This window comes from Ambystoma mexicanum, chromosome 7q (genome assembly GCF_040938575.1).
Source record: "Ambystoma mexicanum isolate Mex_15411 chromosome 7q, UKY_AmexF1_1, whole genome shotgun sequence".
Classification (NCBI taxonomy): Eukaryota; Metazoa; Chordata; class Amphibia; order Caudata; family Ambystomatidae; genus Ambystoma; species Ambystoma mexicanum.
Window position 1 is genome coordinate 37,142,282 of NC_090941.1, and position 14,770 is coordinate 37,157,051.

General features: G+C 45.3%; 1 protein-coding gene across 2 annotated transcripts in view; it reads right to left on the minus strand.

Moving 5' to 3' along the window:
• Positions 1 to 14,770, minus strand: part of SMS (spermine synthase) — a 707,978-nt gene that overhangs the window by 423,398 nt on the left and 269,810 nt on the right. For both annotated transcript variants that reach the window (XM_069639097.1, XM_069639096.1), the window contains exon 5: positions 7,128 to 7,303. In XM_069639097.1, the coding sequence (XP_069495198.1) occupies positions 7,128 to 7,303 (176 nt within the window). The remainder of the gene's footprint in view (positions 1 to 7,127; positions 7,304 to 14,770) is intronic.

A 14,770-nucleotide genomic window follows, 5' to 3' on the forward strand; every position in this document is an offset into this window, starting at 1 on the left:
TTCTTGCTCGGGTGTGAGTCCCAGACTCACTGTTTGCCTGGGTCGCTATCCTGCCAGGCCTTCTACACTCTGTTCACTTTCTCTTTTATCCAGCTCAAAACGCTTTTCCAGTATTGGGTCAGAGACCCTTTCTTATGAACTACACTGCATTTATTTTGGCTCCTCCTCAACAATGTTGTCTGCAATAGTTCCACTGACTTTACATATGCTCTCTCAACAACGTTCATACTTTCAATAATTCCACTACCTTTACTAAGGCTCTTTCTCTCAACAATGCTTGTATTGGTCACTGCCTTTACTTAGGCCTTTACTTGCAACAATGTTCATATCAGTAATAATTGTACTGCCTTTACTTAAGCTCTTTCTTTCAACAATGTTTGTATCGTTATAAATTCCACTTTCTTTACTTAGGCTCTTTCGCGTCGCAAATCAGTACACCGCGTTCTCCCATAATGCCCTGGTAACCAGATAACTCTCCCTGAACTTACTGTCTGTTGGTGGCGTCTTCAGCATTCTTACAAGAAAAGAAACACAGGTTTCTTAGTATATCATTTTACTGGCATTTTCTGAAAAAAATACTACATTTTGTTATTTTCACATCCCATTACTGCAAACGAATCCTTGGTGGCGTTATGACCACCTATATGTGGGAGGAAAAGGGTGTACATTTGGCCAGGATGTCACTTGTAACAAAAAAGGTACAAGTGATTGAATGCCAACATATATAAATTAAAGAAAAAAGCCTCAGCACTGGGAGGAAAAACCCTCAACAGTTAAGGGGTTACATTTAAATATAAGGATAAATAAAAAGTTAGGTTTTATTTAAATGTAGTTAATGGAGTTATTTCTTTTACAATGGGTACTAAAATATATTTTCCTTTTTCCAATCTACATTATTAAGTCATAAAGATGTATGTATGTCATGGCAACCATCTGCCAAGGGATAGGTTCTTCAACCAGAAATGGGGCATCGCCATCATGAATGGAACAATGATATCCATCTTCTGGGACGATCGTGCCTCCCCAGTTTGCCCATTTGTGGTGCCAGTCATCCAGACGAACATGTCATTGGGCCTCATTACAAGGTTGCCGGTCCGGTAACAACGGTTCCAGTAATCTTGCTGGTACCGTTGTTACCGGACCGGCAAACTACCAGTTCTGTTTCGCAGGTGCCTTACCGCCCGCCATGTCTGACCTGGTGTGCGTACCGGCACCCGCGAGCAGACCTCAACGGATGCACCAGCACCATTCATGAATGGTACCAGTGCATCCGGCCTCCCCATTCCCCTCGAGTCCAATGGGACTCAAATGGGAATGGGGGGTAATAATTACAGGCACCTGGCAATGGGGATTTTCCTGGGTCCGCTGGGGCTGAAATGCCCCGGTAAGTCCCCATTGCCGGGTGCCGGTAAATTCATGACTCCTGCGGCAGCCGTGCCGGTATTTACCGGCATGGCTACCGCCGGACTCATAATGAGGCCCATTGTTAATTTAATTTAGATTTGTGGATAGCAACCTTTTGTTGCCTTTGTGTAACTAAACCTTCTTTCTCCCAAGCAGAACACCATGTGCTTCAATATAAAATAGATGATAGAACTGAACGGAATTCTATTTTACTCCACAAAGCTTTCACTTTCACGATTCAAATACTGGGATTAGCACCTCGAAGAATGGAATAAGAAAGATTGCATGGAATGTGACCGTCGATCTAAACATGATTACTATGGCTTGGAGTAAACAAATCTGTTCTTCCATTGATTATGTGCAACAAACCTTTAATGTTTCAGTTGTATTGTTCTACTTTTTCTGTTGGATTTAGAAACATAATGGCTAGGTATATTCCTGACTGAGTATTTATTGAAAAGTGTACGTTGTTTTCTTCTTTTTGTGAAAAGCAAATAAACTTTTACTGTATGTGTGTATGCGTGTCCATCTTCTGCTTCTTGCGTTAGGTAACGTGATGATGTAGTTGATTACAGTGGACCTACGTTGTGAGAAGCGGCGTAGCATATCGGTTTGACATGTCGATCTCAGCTTAAGGGGCAGGTGTTAAGATTTACTGCTGCCAGGGCACTTGAACTTAGGGCAATTGATCAATGGATACGATTATCACAAGATGGCAGTGTATGACCTATGAGGTTCGCATGTCTAAATATCAGAAACTGTAAGGTTATTTTGATCGATCGATATATATGCTCAAATATACATGCCTTAGCCATTGGGCCCATAACATTCCTGAGAGAACTTCTCCATTCAAATTGCTGTGTTAAACTGCATATCTTTGTTACTATGCTGCAATCCCCATGTTTGTGAAATGGGATTAGAGTAACCCTGGGAACTGGGGGAGACCACCTGTTCCATGATGTAAACACTAGGGGTTTTTATGCAGGGTATGTTGGCAGGGCCGGCCTTAAGGCAAGTAGCGCCCTGCGCGAACTGGCGCCCCCCCTCGCCCACCGCGACCCCTGGCTAACAGGGGGCGGGGCAGAAGGGGGCGGGGCCAGGATGGGCAACTTTTTTTAAAAAAAATGTTAACCTCCTCGCTCCGGCGAGGAGGTTAAATAGGTGCCGTTAGCACCCCATTGTCATTGAATGAGCCCGCCATCGCGGGTTCATTCAATGACAATGTGGCGCCTGCCACACCTTCTGCCACCACGCCAGCTCGGGGGAGCGCTTGAAAGACTCCCCGGAGCTGGCGTGGTGGGGGGCTAATGGCGCCTTTTCTTGTGAAAAGTGTCGACGGCGGAGGGGCGCATTTAAATGCACCCACCGCCGCGGGCACCTTTTACAGTAAGAGGCCGCCTGCGGCGCCGTGTCCCACAACGCCAGCTCAGGGGAGCTCTTGAAAGACTACCCCGAGCTGGCGTGGCAGGGGCAAAAGGCGCCCTGGGGGGCGTGGCGCCCCGGGCAGTCGCCCGGTTCGTCCCCCCCCTAAGGCCGGCTCTGTCTGTTGGGTTTCTCCCCAATCTCTGCCTCTGTTTTAATGCTGGTAATATGGCCCCAAGAAAGGAAGAAACCCAGAATGTACATGTGGGTTCAGTTTGAGATTATGACAAGTGGGTAAAAGAAAGAAGAAAAATACAACAGAAACAACCCACCCCTGTACTGAGATGCACAGAGAATGCAGACTGTGTAGGGAAGGTCACTCAGGGCATCAAAGAGGGGTCTGCAGGTAAATATTCTTGAAGATAAGTCACACATATGTTTTTAAAGTATAAAAGCGCCCATAAAACCAGCTTTATACTACTGAGATGCTGAAATAAGCTAAAAAGGTATAAAGAATTGGTTCTGTCCCCTGTTCTAGTGGCATTTAGGACCCCATATTATGACAGTGTGGTGGCAGATCAGTCCATCAATGCATTACAGGAGGAGAGGAGTACACACACACATACACACACACACACACACACACACCCACCCACCCCTCCCCCAACGGCTGAATCAGCCAGTCAGTGTGATTGATTTCAATACGGCCATCCAACGTCCATATTTGTCTCCCACTGATAAGGACTCAAACAGTAGCAGCAGTGTTGTGGGCATGGCCAAACACCACAGTCTGATCCCTGAGCCCTAATTAACAGCTGGTACAGGTGCCCCCCCGTCCCCGTTCATTATTGTTACCACTATCCAAAGGTTGAGGCTATAAGGAGCCGGCCTTTGGTGAAGAGGGCAAGAATACATGGGGCCCAAGTTAAGAAGACTGTTGAGTGCCTTAAGGAATTGGAACCAGACTGTTCGGCCCCAAGGCCACAAACCCCTGAGAAGCTGGTAAAAAGGAGATTGACAACCTGAGAGCGATAACTTGGATCTTGTGGAATCGGCATGACCACCAAAGACATTAAAGAACCCCTCTCCAGCATAAGATGAGACGGAAAACAGTTAAGCAGATAGCCATACTCAAGACCTGGTGTCAAGCCACCCAAACAGAATTAAGAAGACGTGACCACAGTTGAGAGCGAAGAAGGCTGAAATATCAAGCGCACCCTGGGATCTTAAGACTAAAGAGTAGTGCCCAAGGTCTGAGTTCAAGGTGAGAACCCTTGGAGGGAAGCTGAGCTTCTGTGGGGCTGCATAGCTCAAGGAGAGGGTTATTGAGAGCAGGCTAGTGGCCAAAATAACCCAAGAGAGATTGCGCCTTAGTGGAGGTTGGGGGGGCCATAATGACAATGGCCTGTAAATCTACCCATGGCAGGGTGGCAACAGACAATGCCATACGGACGACCACGGCTGAGGAGAGAGAGCCTTTAGCAGGGAGAGTTTGTGTTGCACCCGAGGGTCTCAGAAGTCGAGACCCAAAGAACTGTAGGAGACTATATACTTGACGACCTCTGGACATGAGACCCAGAGAATTGTAAGACACTTTGTTACACTGGTGTCTCAGGAAACCAGACCCAGGGAACTGTGGAACGCAGTATTCACTAATTGTGAGCAGTTAAAGAACTTTGCCCTTAGAGGTGTGAACAGATAAGCCTGGCACTGTGTTTTATAAACATTCTCCTGCACTTGTTTAGGTCTCCTCATATCCTCACTGAATTCAAAGAGGACATGTCCATTTTGATGTCACCTTTCTTCCAACCCACAGCACTTTGTGTTATAATAAACGTTTTCTGTTTAACACCGCTTCTTGCCACAAGTCCTCGGACTGATCCTGTGGTGCGCGAAGGATCTTAAGTTGCATATGATGATATTGCACTTAGTTTTGGCAGGCTACACTGGATGAACTTTCTCTTCCCATTCACTTTTTTGTTATTTTCTTATTAAATAGAGTATCAATAGATTTTTCATTGTTGTGTCTTATGGACAGAGAAATGGGAAGCGACTCATCAATGCTACATAGTTCTGTACATTGGAACTGTCCCACCTCCTCCATGCATAAAATAGGCGGCCATGGATATCTTCAGCAAATTAAGCAGTGTGGAAGGCTGAACCTTGTCAAGAGTGTTTGGGGATCCCTCTGAGCCTGGGTTGTAAGGTGGAGGTCAGAGCCCTTCCTACGCCAGAGGGGGAAGGTGGCAATTCGGAGGGACCCAGTTCCGGTCCCCTCTAAAAGCGCTGTATGTGTTTGGGAAGTACCACTATTCACTACCCCATACCTCTGTATGAATTTCAGGCAACTACACATGCCAGTATTCCCAGCGGATCAACCACAACCTGACAACCCATCAGAGCCTCCTGCAAGACCTCTCCTGTCAAGAGCCCCCCCCCACCCCACTGGCACCAGACACAAGGGGGAGGGAGAACCGCTTAGCAACATGGCAGAAACTGTACACAGTAGCGAGGATCAAAACGCACAGCCAGCCGACCCAACTGTGCACACGATAGAGCAGTAGTTGCGCAACACCCGGAAATGGATTGCAACATACGGTTTACAGCAAATTCAGCTGCTGAGCAGCTTCCTATACCTCGAGCAGGACTCAACAACTTACCTGCAGTCTCACTGCAGCGCGACTCCTAGACACGAACTAGAACATTGCTCTACGCAGGCTGCAATTGACCTGGATCTGCGAGACAGAAAGGGGCAGGGGCTTAGCCCCCTTTTTGTGTGTTCTCCCGTCTGCAACACATCTCGGGCAGGGAAGAGGAGGCAGGATTAGTAGTGAGAGAAGAAGGTTGTGGATAAAGCTGGGGACAGGATACAGGAAGTTATGTATTGTTAGGATGAGGTCGCAGGAGGAGGAGGTGGCAGACCAAGACACCAAATGAGGAAGGACAGTGTACAGGTGTGTGGGGGCGGTTTTCAAAACAAATGAGGTGTTGGTTGGTGAGAGAAAGTGGCACTGTGCTGTGAATGTGTGTACAATGTTTGTGAGAGTGCTCATGAAAGAGTAGAGAGTGAGTGGAAACCGAGTAGAAGGTGGGGGTGGCATAGTAATCGTTTGGAGGGGGAACGTAGTAGTGGTATGGAGTGGGGAGGGTAGAAGTAGTGTGGACAGGGGAGAGTAGTACTGGTGTGAAGAGAGGAGACTAGTACTGGTGTGGAGAGCAGTAGGAGAGAGATCAGAGGGTGGAGGTAGATTGAGGGAGAGAGAGAGAGAAAAAAAGAGAGAGACAGAGAGAGACAGAGAGAGAGAAAAGAGAGAGAGAGGAGAGAGACAGTGAGTGGAGTAGGAGTGGGGGTGTAGGAAGGAGAGAGATACAGAGCAAAATCAATCAGGGTGCAAAAGGGAGAACATAAGAGTGGGGCTAGAGTGCCTGAAAGACATTCTCAACAATCCCTTGAAATAACCCAGGAATAGAGAAGGTCAAATCTAGAAAGTACCAGGATCAGTTAAGGCAGTTGCTTTTAGGTCCTCAGGACTAGCCAGTAAGAACATAGATAGTAAGGAGTCAATAATGAGTAGCTACTAACCTGGGGAGTAGGGATGCTAGGGGCCTAACGTGCCTACTGGGTTATCTTTTAATTTTTAGCTCATTTGGTGGCAAAACTACATGTGAGCCAAAAAGTGTTGCTACTGATGTGCAGAAACGAGGGCTTGGATTTTGGAGGAAGATGTAGATCGAGGTGGTGTTCGAATGCATTGCCAATTACTCCATTAGAAGCCTTTTCAGAGTCTGGCGTCATTCGTTCTTGTAATGCACATTTTGGCTGGTCCTCGTATCAGATAGTAAGTATCCCCACAGTGGTCCATAGTCTTTTTTACGATTTCCATTATTAATGATGAGTGAGTAAACGCTAGTTTGAACACATTTGTGGGCTTTTCATTAATTTCTAGTTATGTAAGGCAATACACTTAAGTAACTAAGGCGCATTTAAAAAACGGGATAATGCCTTCTCAAAACGGTTTGTAGGTTTATAATTTGAAGGAAATGGGGAAGAAAATATATCTAAAAGGATCGATCGTTACATCGATAATGCTGGGAAGGGTCGAGTAAGCACACTTACTTTTTTACCTTTTAAAGAGGGTTCTGGCACCACCACTGAAGGAAAACAAATATAGAGAACCCCATTAGCCAGATGCTTGGTCTTGAGATTTAGTACCAAAAGGCTACAGTTTTCGACGCCCTGAAGAAACTCCACCTGCATCTGATGAGCGGTGTTTGGTGGGAAACTAGAGATCAAATAACTCCACAACTGTCCAAAGCAATCAGACAAACATTTGCCAAATGTTTAAAATCATCATACTTACTGACATCACCGTTAAGAATGAGAATATTGCCAAACTGATTTGAATGCAGAATCTTGATGTTCTGGAAAGGCGACTCTTCATCAAAGAGAACCTTGTCTATGTCATACTCAACTAGCCGTCCATCCGCGGCGGGCCAGTATCGATCAACCTCGCCTCCTCTAACTATGGCTGGTAAGCTGCAAAGGAAAGACAATCCGCCAGTCATGTAGGAAACAAATTGAAAGTCAGTGGCTTTTGCCAAACTTCATAGCGCTCTCCGCTAAAAAGCATATTCTCCAAGACTATACTCTATGACTGGAAACCTCTTCATTTTAGAGCACTACAAGCATGAGTTCATCATAGAGGCAATAGCAGGTTCCTTCATTCACAAGTGGGATGCAAGTCCTGTCATTCTAGGAATCTATAGCACTCGCTGAGCAACAAAACAACGGAATAGCAGTTTCGCAGTATGAGCTCTTGATAAAACAATCACTACTACGATATGATGGGGCGGCCAATGGAAACTAATCACTAGCACGTTTTCAAAAGAAAGAACAGGATTTATTATTACATGGCAACCATCCAAACTGTGAAAATGACTTTTCGCTAAAGCGTTCCCTGCTCATCCAGATGTATGAAGGAATATTCACAATCTTTCCCACCAATAAATAGTACCCTGCCTCAACTCCTATCCAGCTTCAGTTGCCAAAACTGTTTAGAGTCTTGGAAACCAATTTGTAATAGCCTATTTCACGATAACAAATGGATTTTTTAATTTTTTTTTTTAATTTTTTTTTTAAATCCAGCTTGCATCTCTGTTTTTGTAAATAGAATGGTTTGGTGACTGAGCTGTTTTTAACTGTGTGGCTCTTCCCACTGTCATAGGGTTGTAGAAGGGGTGTTTGCCAGGTGACTTAACAGCTGCTAAGCCTCTTCAAGCACCCACAACATTGCAGAGTTTTCTGATAGTGGGGAGAAGGTTACAAACCGTATATGCTACTGCTCCTCCCCATTCCTACAAGCCACAGACCTGGGTGCAGTGTGAGGTGGAGACCAGCAGTGGCTTGTATTCTCTGGCACAACACTGTATTCCAAGCTGGCTGGTGGTCCCTATTGTAGTTTCCTCCAGCACTGCCCCCAAAAAAGTTAAATCCAAAAACCTGCTGCGTTTGCCCCTTCAACCCCTTGCTCCCAGCCACACCGCTTCAAACTTCAGAGCTATGGAATAAAAAAGAAGGTCTTTTTTGGTTAAAAAGGTTGCAGTCCACATGTGATCCTCATAAGCAAAAAATAAAAACTCTCCTCCACCATTAGCACCCTAGATGTTTTCCTGTGGTGCCAGTGATGATAATGATACTTCAGGAGAGGGCAGGATGTCATACCGGCTAGTAATGACACTGTTGCACTTGACAATGGACATTCCTTTCCTCAGCCGTTGCCTCAAGCTAGAAGGATGTTACCAGCTGGTATGTCTTGACTACAAGATTATTAATACCCAAGTAAATCCCAGGAAACTGAGCAGAACATGTCACGAATTGGGAGATTCAGTCACTTCTCCCCTGGGGGGAGTCTCTTCTTGTGAGAGTAGGTAGGTGATCCTGCCTCGCAATATTCCCACTAGGGTTGTCAGAAAGCAGGATTTCACAGGGAGAGGCTCCCCTCTTGGGGATAGGAACCCCATTCCGAGAAGGAACTCCCTTTGCGTTTCATTCAAGACAAAGAAGGAAACATCTACCTCCACAGAATCCTTCTACAACTATTATTGTGGTATCTCTACTAAGTGGTGTCCAGATGGTACTGACAGAAGTAAGCCCCAGAGAGTAATAAAGAATGAGCAACTGCCTGACACTGAGACGAGGAGGCCCAATGGAGTGAAACAGATTGTGGTGCAAACACAAAGGAAGGACAATGGCTGAAGCTTGGGGAAGCCTCAATGTGGTCTTATAAAGATGGTAGGAGCAAAGATAAGATGGAGAGAGACCCGGGAACTTCAAAAAGGTTATGCAGAGCCAGAGAAGCTGGTCTCCTGTCTATCAAGCAGAACGGAAGAACGGGCATCTGAGAAACACCAGAGAGCAGAGAGCCTACTGAGAGGCTCTGCCACGGACTGGCATCCCAGAAGGGATTCACTCATAAGAGGACCCAGTCAGAGGTTGGAGGGAAAGGAGACACCTCTCCAAACCAACGCTGTCTGCATGTAGGTGCCCCTGGTACGACCGACGAAGGAAACAAACTAGAGAAGCACTGTGTACCTGACACACAGTGAACAAGGGAGAGGTGGGGGGGAAGCCACAAGCACCATCCAAGAAGTATGCCAAACCGTACTGTGGAGCAGACCGAAGGAAATCATGGAAGCCATCCTACACCGAAGAAACAAAGTATTGAGACAAGATGGCAAACCGGTGGTGCAAACCCAGGAAGGTAACTAGAAGTGCAGGATACACAGGGAGAGGGGAGGCTATACAGAGTGGCTATACATTAATTGGCAAGACGATAAGAAAAGTGAGACCAACTACGGGACCCCCTCATACTCGTCCCACTAGTGCTGAGAAACCCAAGTAGTATGTAAATAACTAAGGGACTCTTTATACTCGTCCCCATAATATCGAATAGCATGAAAAGAGTGAATCCAAGCCCTGGGTACGTTACACAGATCTCAAGGGAGTGCGAAAAATCCTACTGAGTCCTCACAAAAACCCTAAAACCCTAGCTAGGTCTCAGGAGGATAGCTCAGGGGCAACGTGCACTTCATGGGATAATGACAGTATTGACTTTCTCAAGGAAGGGAATATCTGTAATGTCGGAATATGTAATGGCTTGCTCTCAGAAAGAGTTTTAATTTTCCCAAACTGACTGTCAGACTATAGATGAAGATATCCACAAGCAGATATATTCTGAAAGTCAGAAAAACCCTCTTAAAATCACGGACATGTATAAACATAAAAACTTGTTTGAGTCCCAGAGAAATAAGGAAGAAGAGTCTTTAAATGTTGCCAATATAATTCCTGAAAAACTATACTCTTCTGTAAAGTCAAATAATACTTGCAATCCTCATAGTACTTTGGGGAATAGGTATAAAATGAAAAGTGAATATGATAATGATAATTTCATGGAGAAAGGTGACTTCTATATCATAGACTACAAGTACTGGGATGAAGAAGACGACTGAGGAGGCACAGGAACGCAGGTGGCAATCAATTGGGAATAATGACCCACACCTGAGGAGGACTGGGAGGCATATAAATCCCCCTAAGGTGTAGGCCATAGGAAATAGTAGCAGTAGAAGTTTATTTTCCTACCTCCACGTGGAAGCAGCAGAAGTAGAGGTTGTGTGGGAGCAGAGACGCCAGGACCACGCGGGCGTGCAAGGTCGATGCTGGTTCTGAGAGAGTTCTGATCGCACCCAACTGTAACTACAGAGCTGGCGCAGTGGGAAGTGTCGGGAGAGACGACTCTTCCTCTGAGGAACGCAGCTACAGAGGTCGCACAGTAGAAAGCGCACCTTGTGAAAACATTCCCCCTTGTTTTGCAAGTACCAGTGGCAGGTGAGCACTGATGTGTTGTTGGAGTCAGGAGAGCCCTGCTGACAGTAAACACGAGTCGCGGAGGACTGTGGAGAATAGATTCCCGGACGTGTGGGAAAGGTGAAGCAGAGAACCTGGAGGTAGCGAGGTGAACAGACGCGCACACAAGACCCGGTGAGTTCACTGGTAGATAGTGACCCAGGAGTGCTCCGTATCCGCCCATTGGCCAAGTCCAGCAGCCTCAACTATAGTAAAGTAATAAGTGAAGTGAAACCAGAGGAAAAGGACCCTTTTGAATACTGAACTAATAGAAAACAAGTTAACTCCTACATTAACAACCACACTGATTTAAAAGGGCACACATGGGAACCTAAGAATCTGATTGCCATATCAGAAGCAGGTGATTGTGACATTTTGGTGCATACAAAAGATAAACACTCATTGCCAAAGCCAAAAGAGAAACATACCAAAGCAAGTAAGAAAGAACCATATTTGCCTAAGCCAAAAGAAAACAGTTGGCATTTTCAATGTTGATAAAAAATGATTGCCCATATGTAAAGAAGGTCCTAAGAGAGAAGGACTTAAACCAACATGACCAAAGCCAAAGAAGTGTGAAGTTGAATCAAAAACTTTTTCAGTGGTTGGTTAGTGGAAAAGGGAAGAAACAAGAGTGTCATGAGGCTGCCATTCTGAGGGAAGACGTTCAGAGGGACTTGAGCATAACCTGCAGAGAATATGGCAACCACACAGGTGTAACAAATTTCATCAGTATGGTTCTCATTTCCTTCGAAGTTGTTCTGATATTTGAAGCTGTGGAGCAAAAAGATATTGCTAATTTGTTTTGTTTACGTTCAAACTTTACCACTGAAGTACTGACAAGTAGAAGGGTACTCACGCCTGGCAGGAGAGTACACAAGGACAGAGACTGTTGTAGCAGTTGGATCTGTTCTAGCAGGAGAGTACACCAGAGCAGAGAACTTTGTATCAATAAGCCTAGCAGGTGAATGGGCCAGGTGGAAGCCTTTGAAGTACTGTGGTATGGTTAAACGTCCTGAAGAAGAAGTTGAAGAACCACTAAAGTATTTTGTTGATTGAATCATCCTGACAAACTAATAACATTGAAGGAAGTGTTATGTGAACTGATGCTAAAACCTTTAATATTGTCAAACAAATGGTTTTGTGAACTGGTGCAGCAACATACTAACAAATACCTTTTTGTTGAAATAAATGAAGTAAGGAAATATTTTGAGCTGTTGAACAGAAGTTATTTCAAGAACTTGGTGTTATCAACTGTGTGTTATGTAAGGAAACCTGAGGGTGTCTTCCTCTCAGGTGGCCAGGGAAGGGCCATTGCTTTTTGATCCCAACCCTAGGGGTGGATATGCAAGGGAAGATCACCTAGGTGCCGGGTCCTTGGGGATTGGAAGGAGAACGTCATCAGGTGAGACACAGTACACCCAGTTTTCATTCCATAATGAACCCTCACTCCCTGAGGCTTTTAAAGGGTATTGTTAAAACTCGTCAAACCAGCCCCTGCATAAAACCCCAGTATCAAGGAGCTAAGAAGAAAACCACAATAAGCACACCTTATTATATGTAACGAATACTCCCACATTCTCCAAGTTATCAGAATACCCTCTGCCCACCATCTACTTTTGGAGGGTATTATCTTCTCCATTATCACACACTCCAGCTGTCCCATATATACATCACTATAGTAATGGGACGAAGAAGAGGTGCCTAGGAGTGGTACACACTAACATGTCATTTCACCACTCTGGTACCTAGACGAGGAAGAGGTCTGAATGCTGTGAGGGTCAGGAATGTCCAAAGAATGCCAGTAACTATGGTCAGGCAAATGGGCTTAAGGGCTCACACCTGCAACCTGTTAAGTGGTTGCAGGTGCATAAAAGGTGGAGCCGACAATCAGAGAGAGAGACCAGCAGGAGAGAAGGCGGGTCGTGTGTGTGAGTCGGGCCTGCAAGGAGAGAAATCCTGTCAAGAAGGACGCTGCAGAGGAGGTTCCTGCCTCGAGGTCAGGACGCCAGCAAATATCCAAAAGAGACTGCGGCTCCGAGACTGGGGCGGGCCTTGGGAGGGTCACAGCTGTTACAGCCTCTTTGGACGGGTGCCCACAGCCAGAGTTATGAGCACGGAAGAGACCACAGAGCTGCAAGCTAACGGCAGCGTCCGCTAGTTTTAAGCAGAGCTGCCGGCAACCCACAGAGAGTTTTCCAAAGTGCGACCGTGGCTTGCATTGTTATGGAGAGGTAGCAGCGGAGGCGAGCGCCAGGAATGAAGACAAACGGAGGATCTGCCAGGGTCCGGTTTGTGAACAAAAGGTAACACTCGTACCAGGGCACTCCTGCGGCTATTGTAAGGCACATGTGATTGCTGGATGAATGAAAAGAGATGTGCAAGCAAAAGTGAAGCCAAAGTGAGGGGTTAAACGAACATGTTGAACTATAAGAGACAGATTCATGAATTCCGAATTATTGAATACTGAGCTAAACGAAAGCTTTCAGACACTTATGAATGTAAAGAAAGCAGGTGTGAAACACAATAAGTACTGAAAGGCAATGAACAAATCCTATGAGATAAAGTGGAAAAGCAACTGATGAACATTATGGAAGAGTGTGAAAGTAACATGGTGAAGGAAGGTAGAAATCACAGAGTGAACTGTGTGAAAACAACACATTGCGGCAAAGCCAAGAGACTGGCAAGGAGAAAACACATTGTGGCAAAGCTAGGAGACTGGCAAGTATGAATAAAAGTGAAGGTGAATCAAAACACAGGAGCAGTGACAAGGAAACCTGTGTGGGCAAGAAAGACAAGGGTTATCGGTTGCGTGACACATAATGGGTGGACCGTGTGGTCAGACATCTTCACCTACCCCGATGGTACCCTGTTGGTGAAAGTCAAGGAAACAAAGATACGCAGAAAAGATATTGCTGAAGTGAAAGCAGAAGAAAGCAATCTGTGTAAATCATAAAGGAATTGAAAGGGGTGTAATGTTAACCTGGAACTGGTTTTGAGTATCGAAAGACGTGATGGAAACTTAAGACGTTGTTGCTATTTTAGGGAAGGGAACCCAAAGGCCTTTGTGTAACTGTCTTGAACTTGGGGAAGGAGAGCTGGAAAGTAAGCCAAGAGCTGGAAGAAGCTCAGAACTTTATTTTGGAACACTGCTTAGTTTGTGGTCGACATCACTACACATTTGGTTACCTTTAGTTGTGAGGGCAAGTATAGGTTTTGGACACAGACAGACTTAAGTTGAACTTTACAGACAAAGACTGTTCTTAGTTTCTTTAGATAGGGAAATCCCACCTTAGCATAGGGCAAGTTAGGCATTGACCATCCTGACATTTAAGTTAATAAAAGTATTTTATTTGAACTTTGAATCTGTTGTCTGTGTCTTGCTTCATGATGCCTTCACAGTTCTTAAAGTTGGAACCAAAGAGAACTTTCGTACTATACAAGATTTCCTTAACCTTTTTGGAACTGTTGAACACAAGCCTACTTGAATCTGAGGAAAGGGAAGGGAAATTCACCTGGATTAGAAGGAGAAATATTTATTGTGATTTGAATGTAAATGTTATATTTGTTGCTGTTGAATTGCCATATATATGCCTTGTTAAATTGTGTATGATTAAGTGTGAGGGTTCAGAATCCTTTTGATAGTGTTTCCTTTAGTTTATTTTAGGCTGGGAAATCCATTTCAGGGTAAGGATAGTGAGGCATTTATCCAACCTTTTGAGTTAATAAAATGGCATCTTTTGAAAAACCTTCACAAAGTTGTCCGCCTCACATTTCAGACCCCTCACAGGACAAATCGAAAAACCAGGAGACATAAGATTTTTTTTCTTAGAGCATGAAACCATACTATTAGGAGAAAATGTGACAAAGGGCCTCATTCCGAGGTCAGCGGTATCCCGGTGGTGCTACCGGCGGGTTGCCGCCGACCTCAAAACACTGAATCCACTGCCTGACTTCCCGGTGCCACTGGGACATTAGAAGTACCAGCAAACCGGGAAGTCGGGCAGAGATTCTCTAAGTCCCCTTTCCTGTGGAGTACCATAGGACTCCATGGGAAAGTGGACTCGGTAGCACTGGCACCGTTGCTAACAGTGCCAGTGCTTC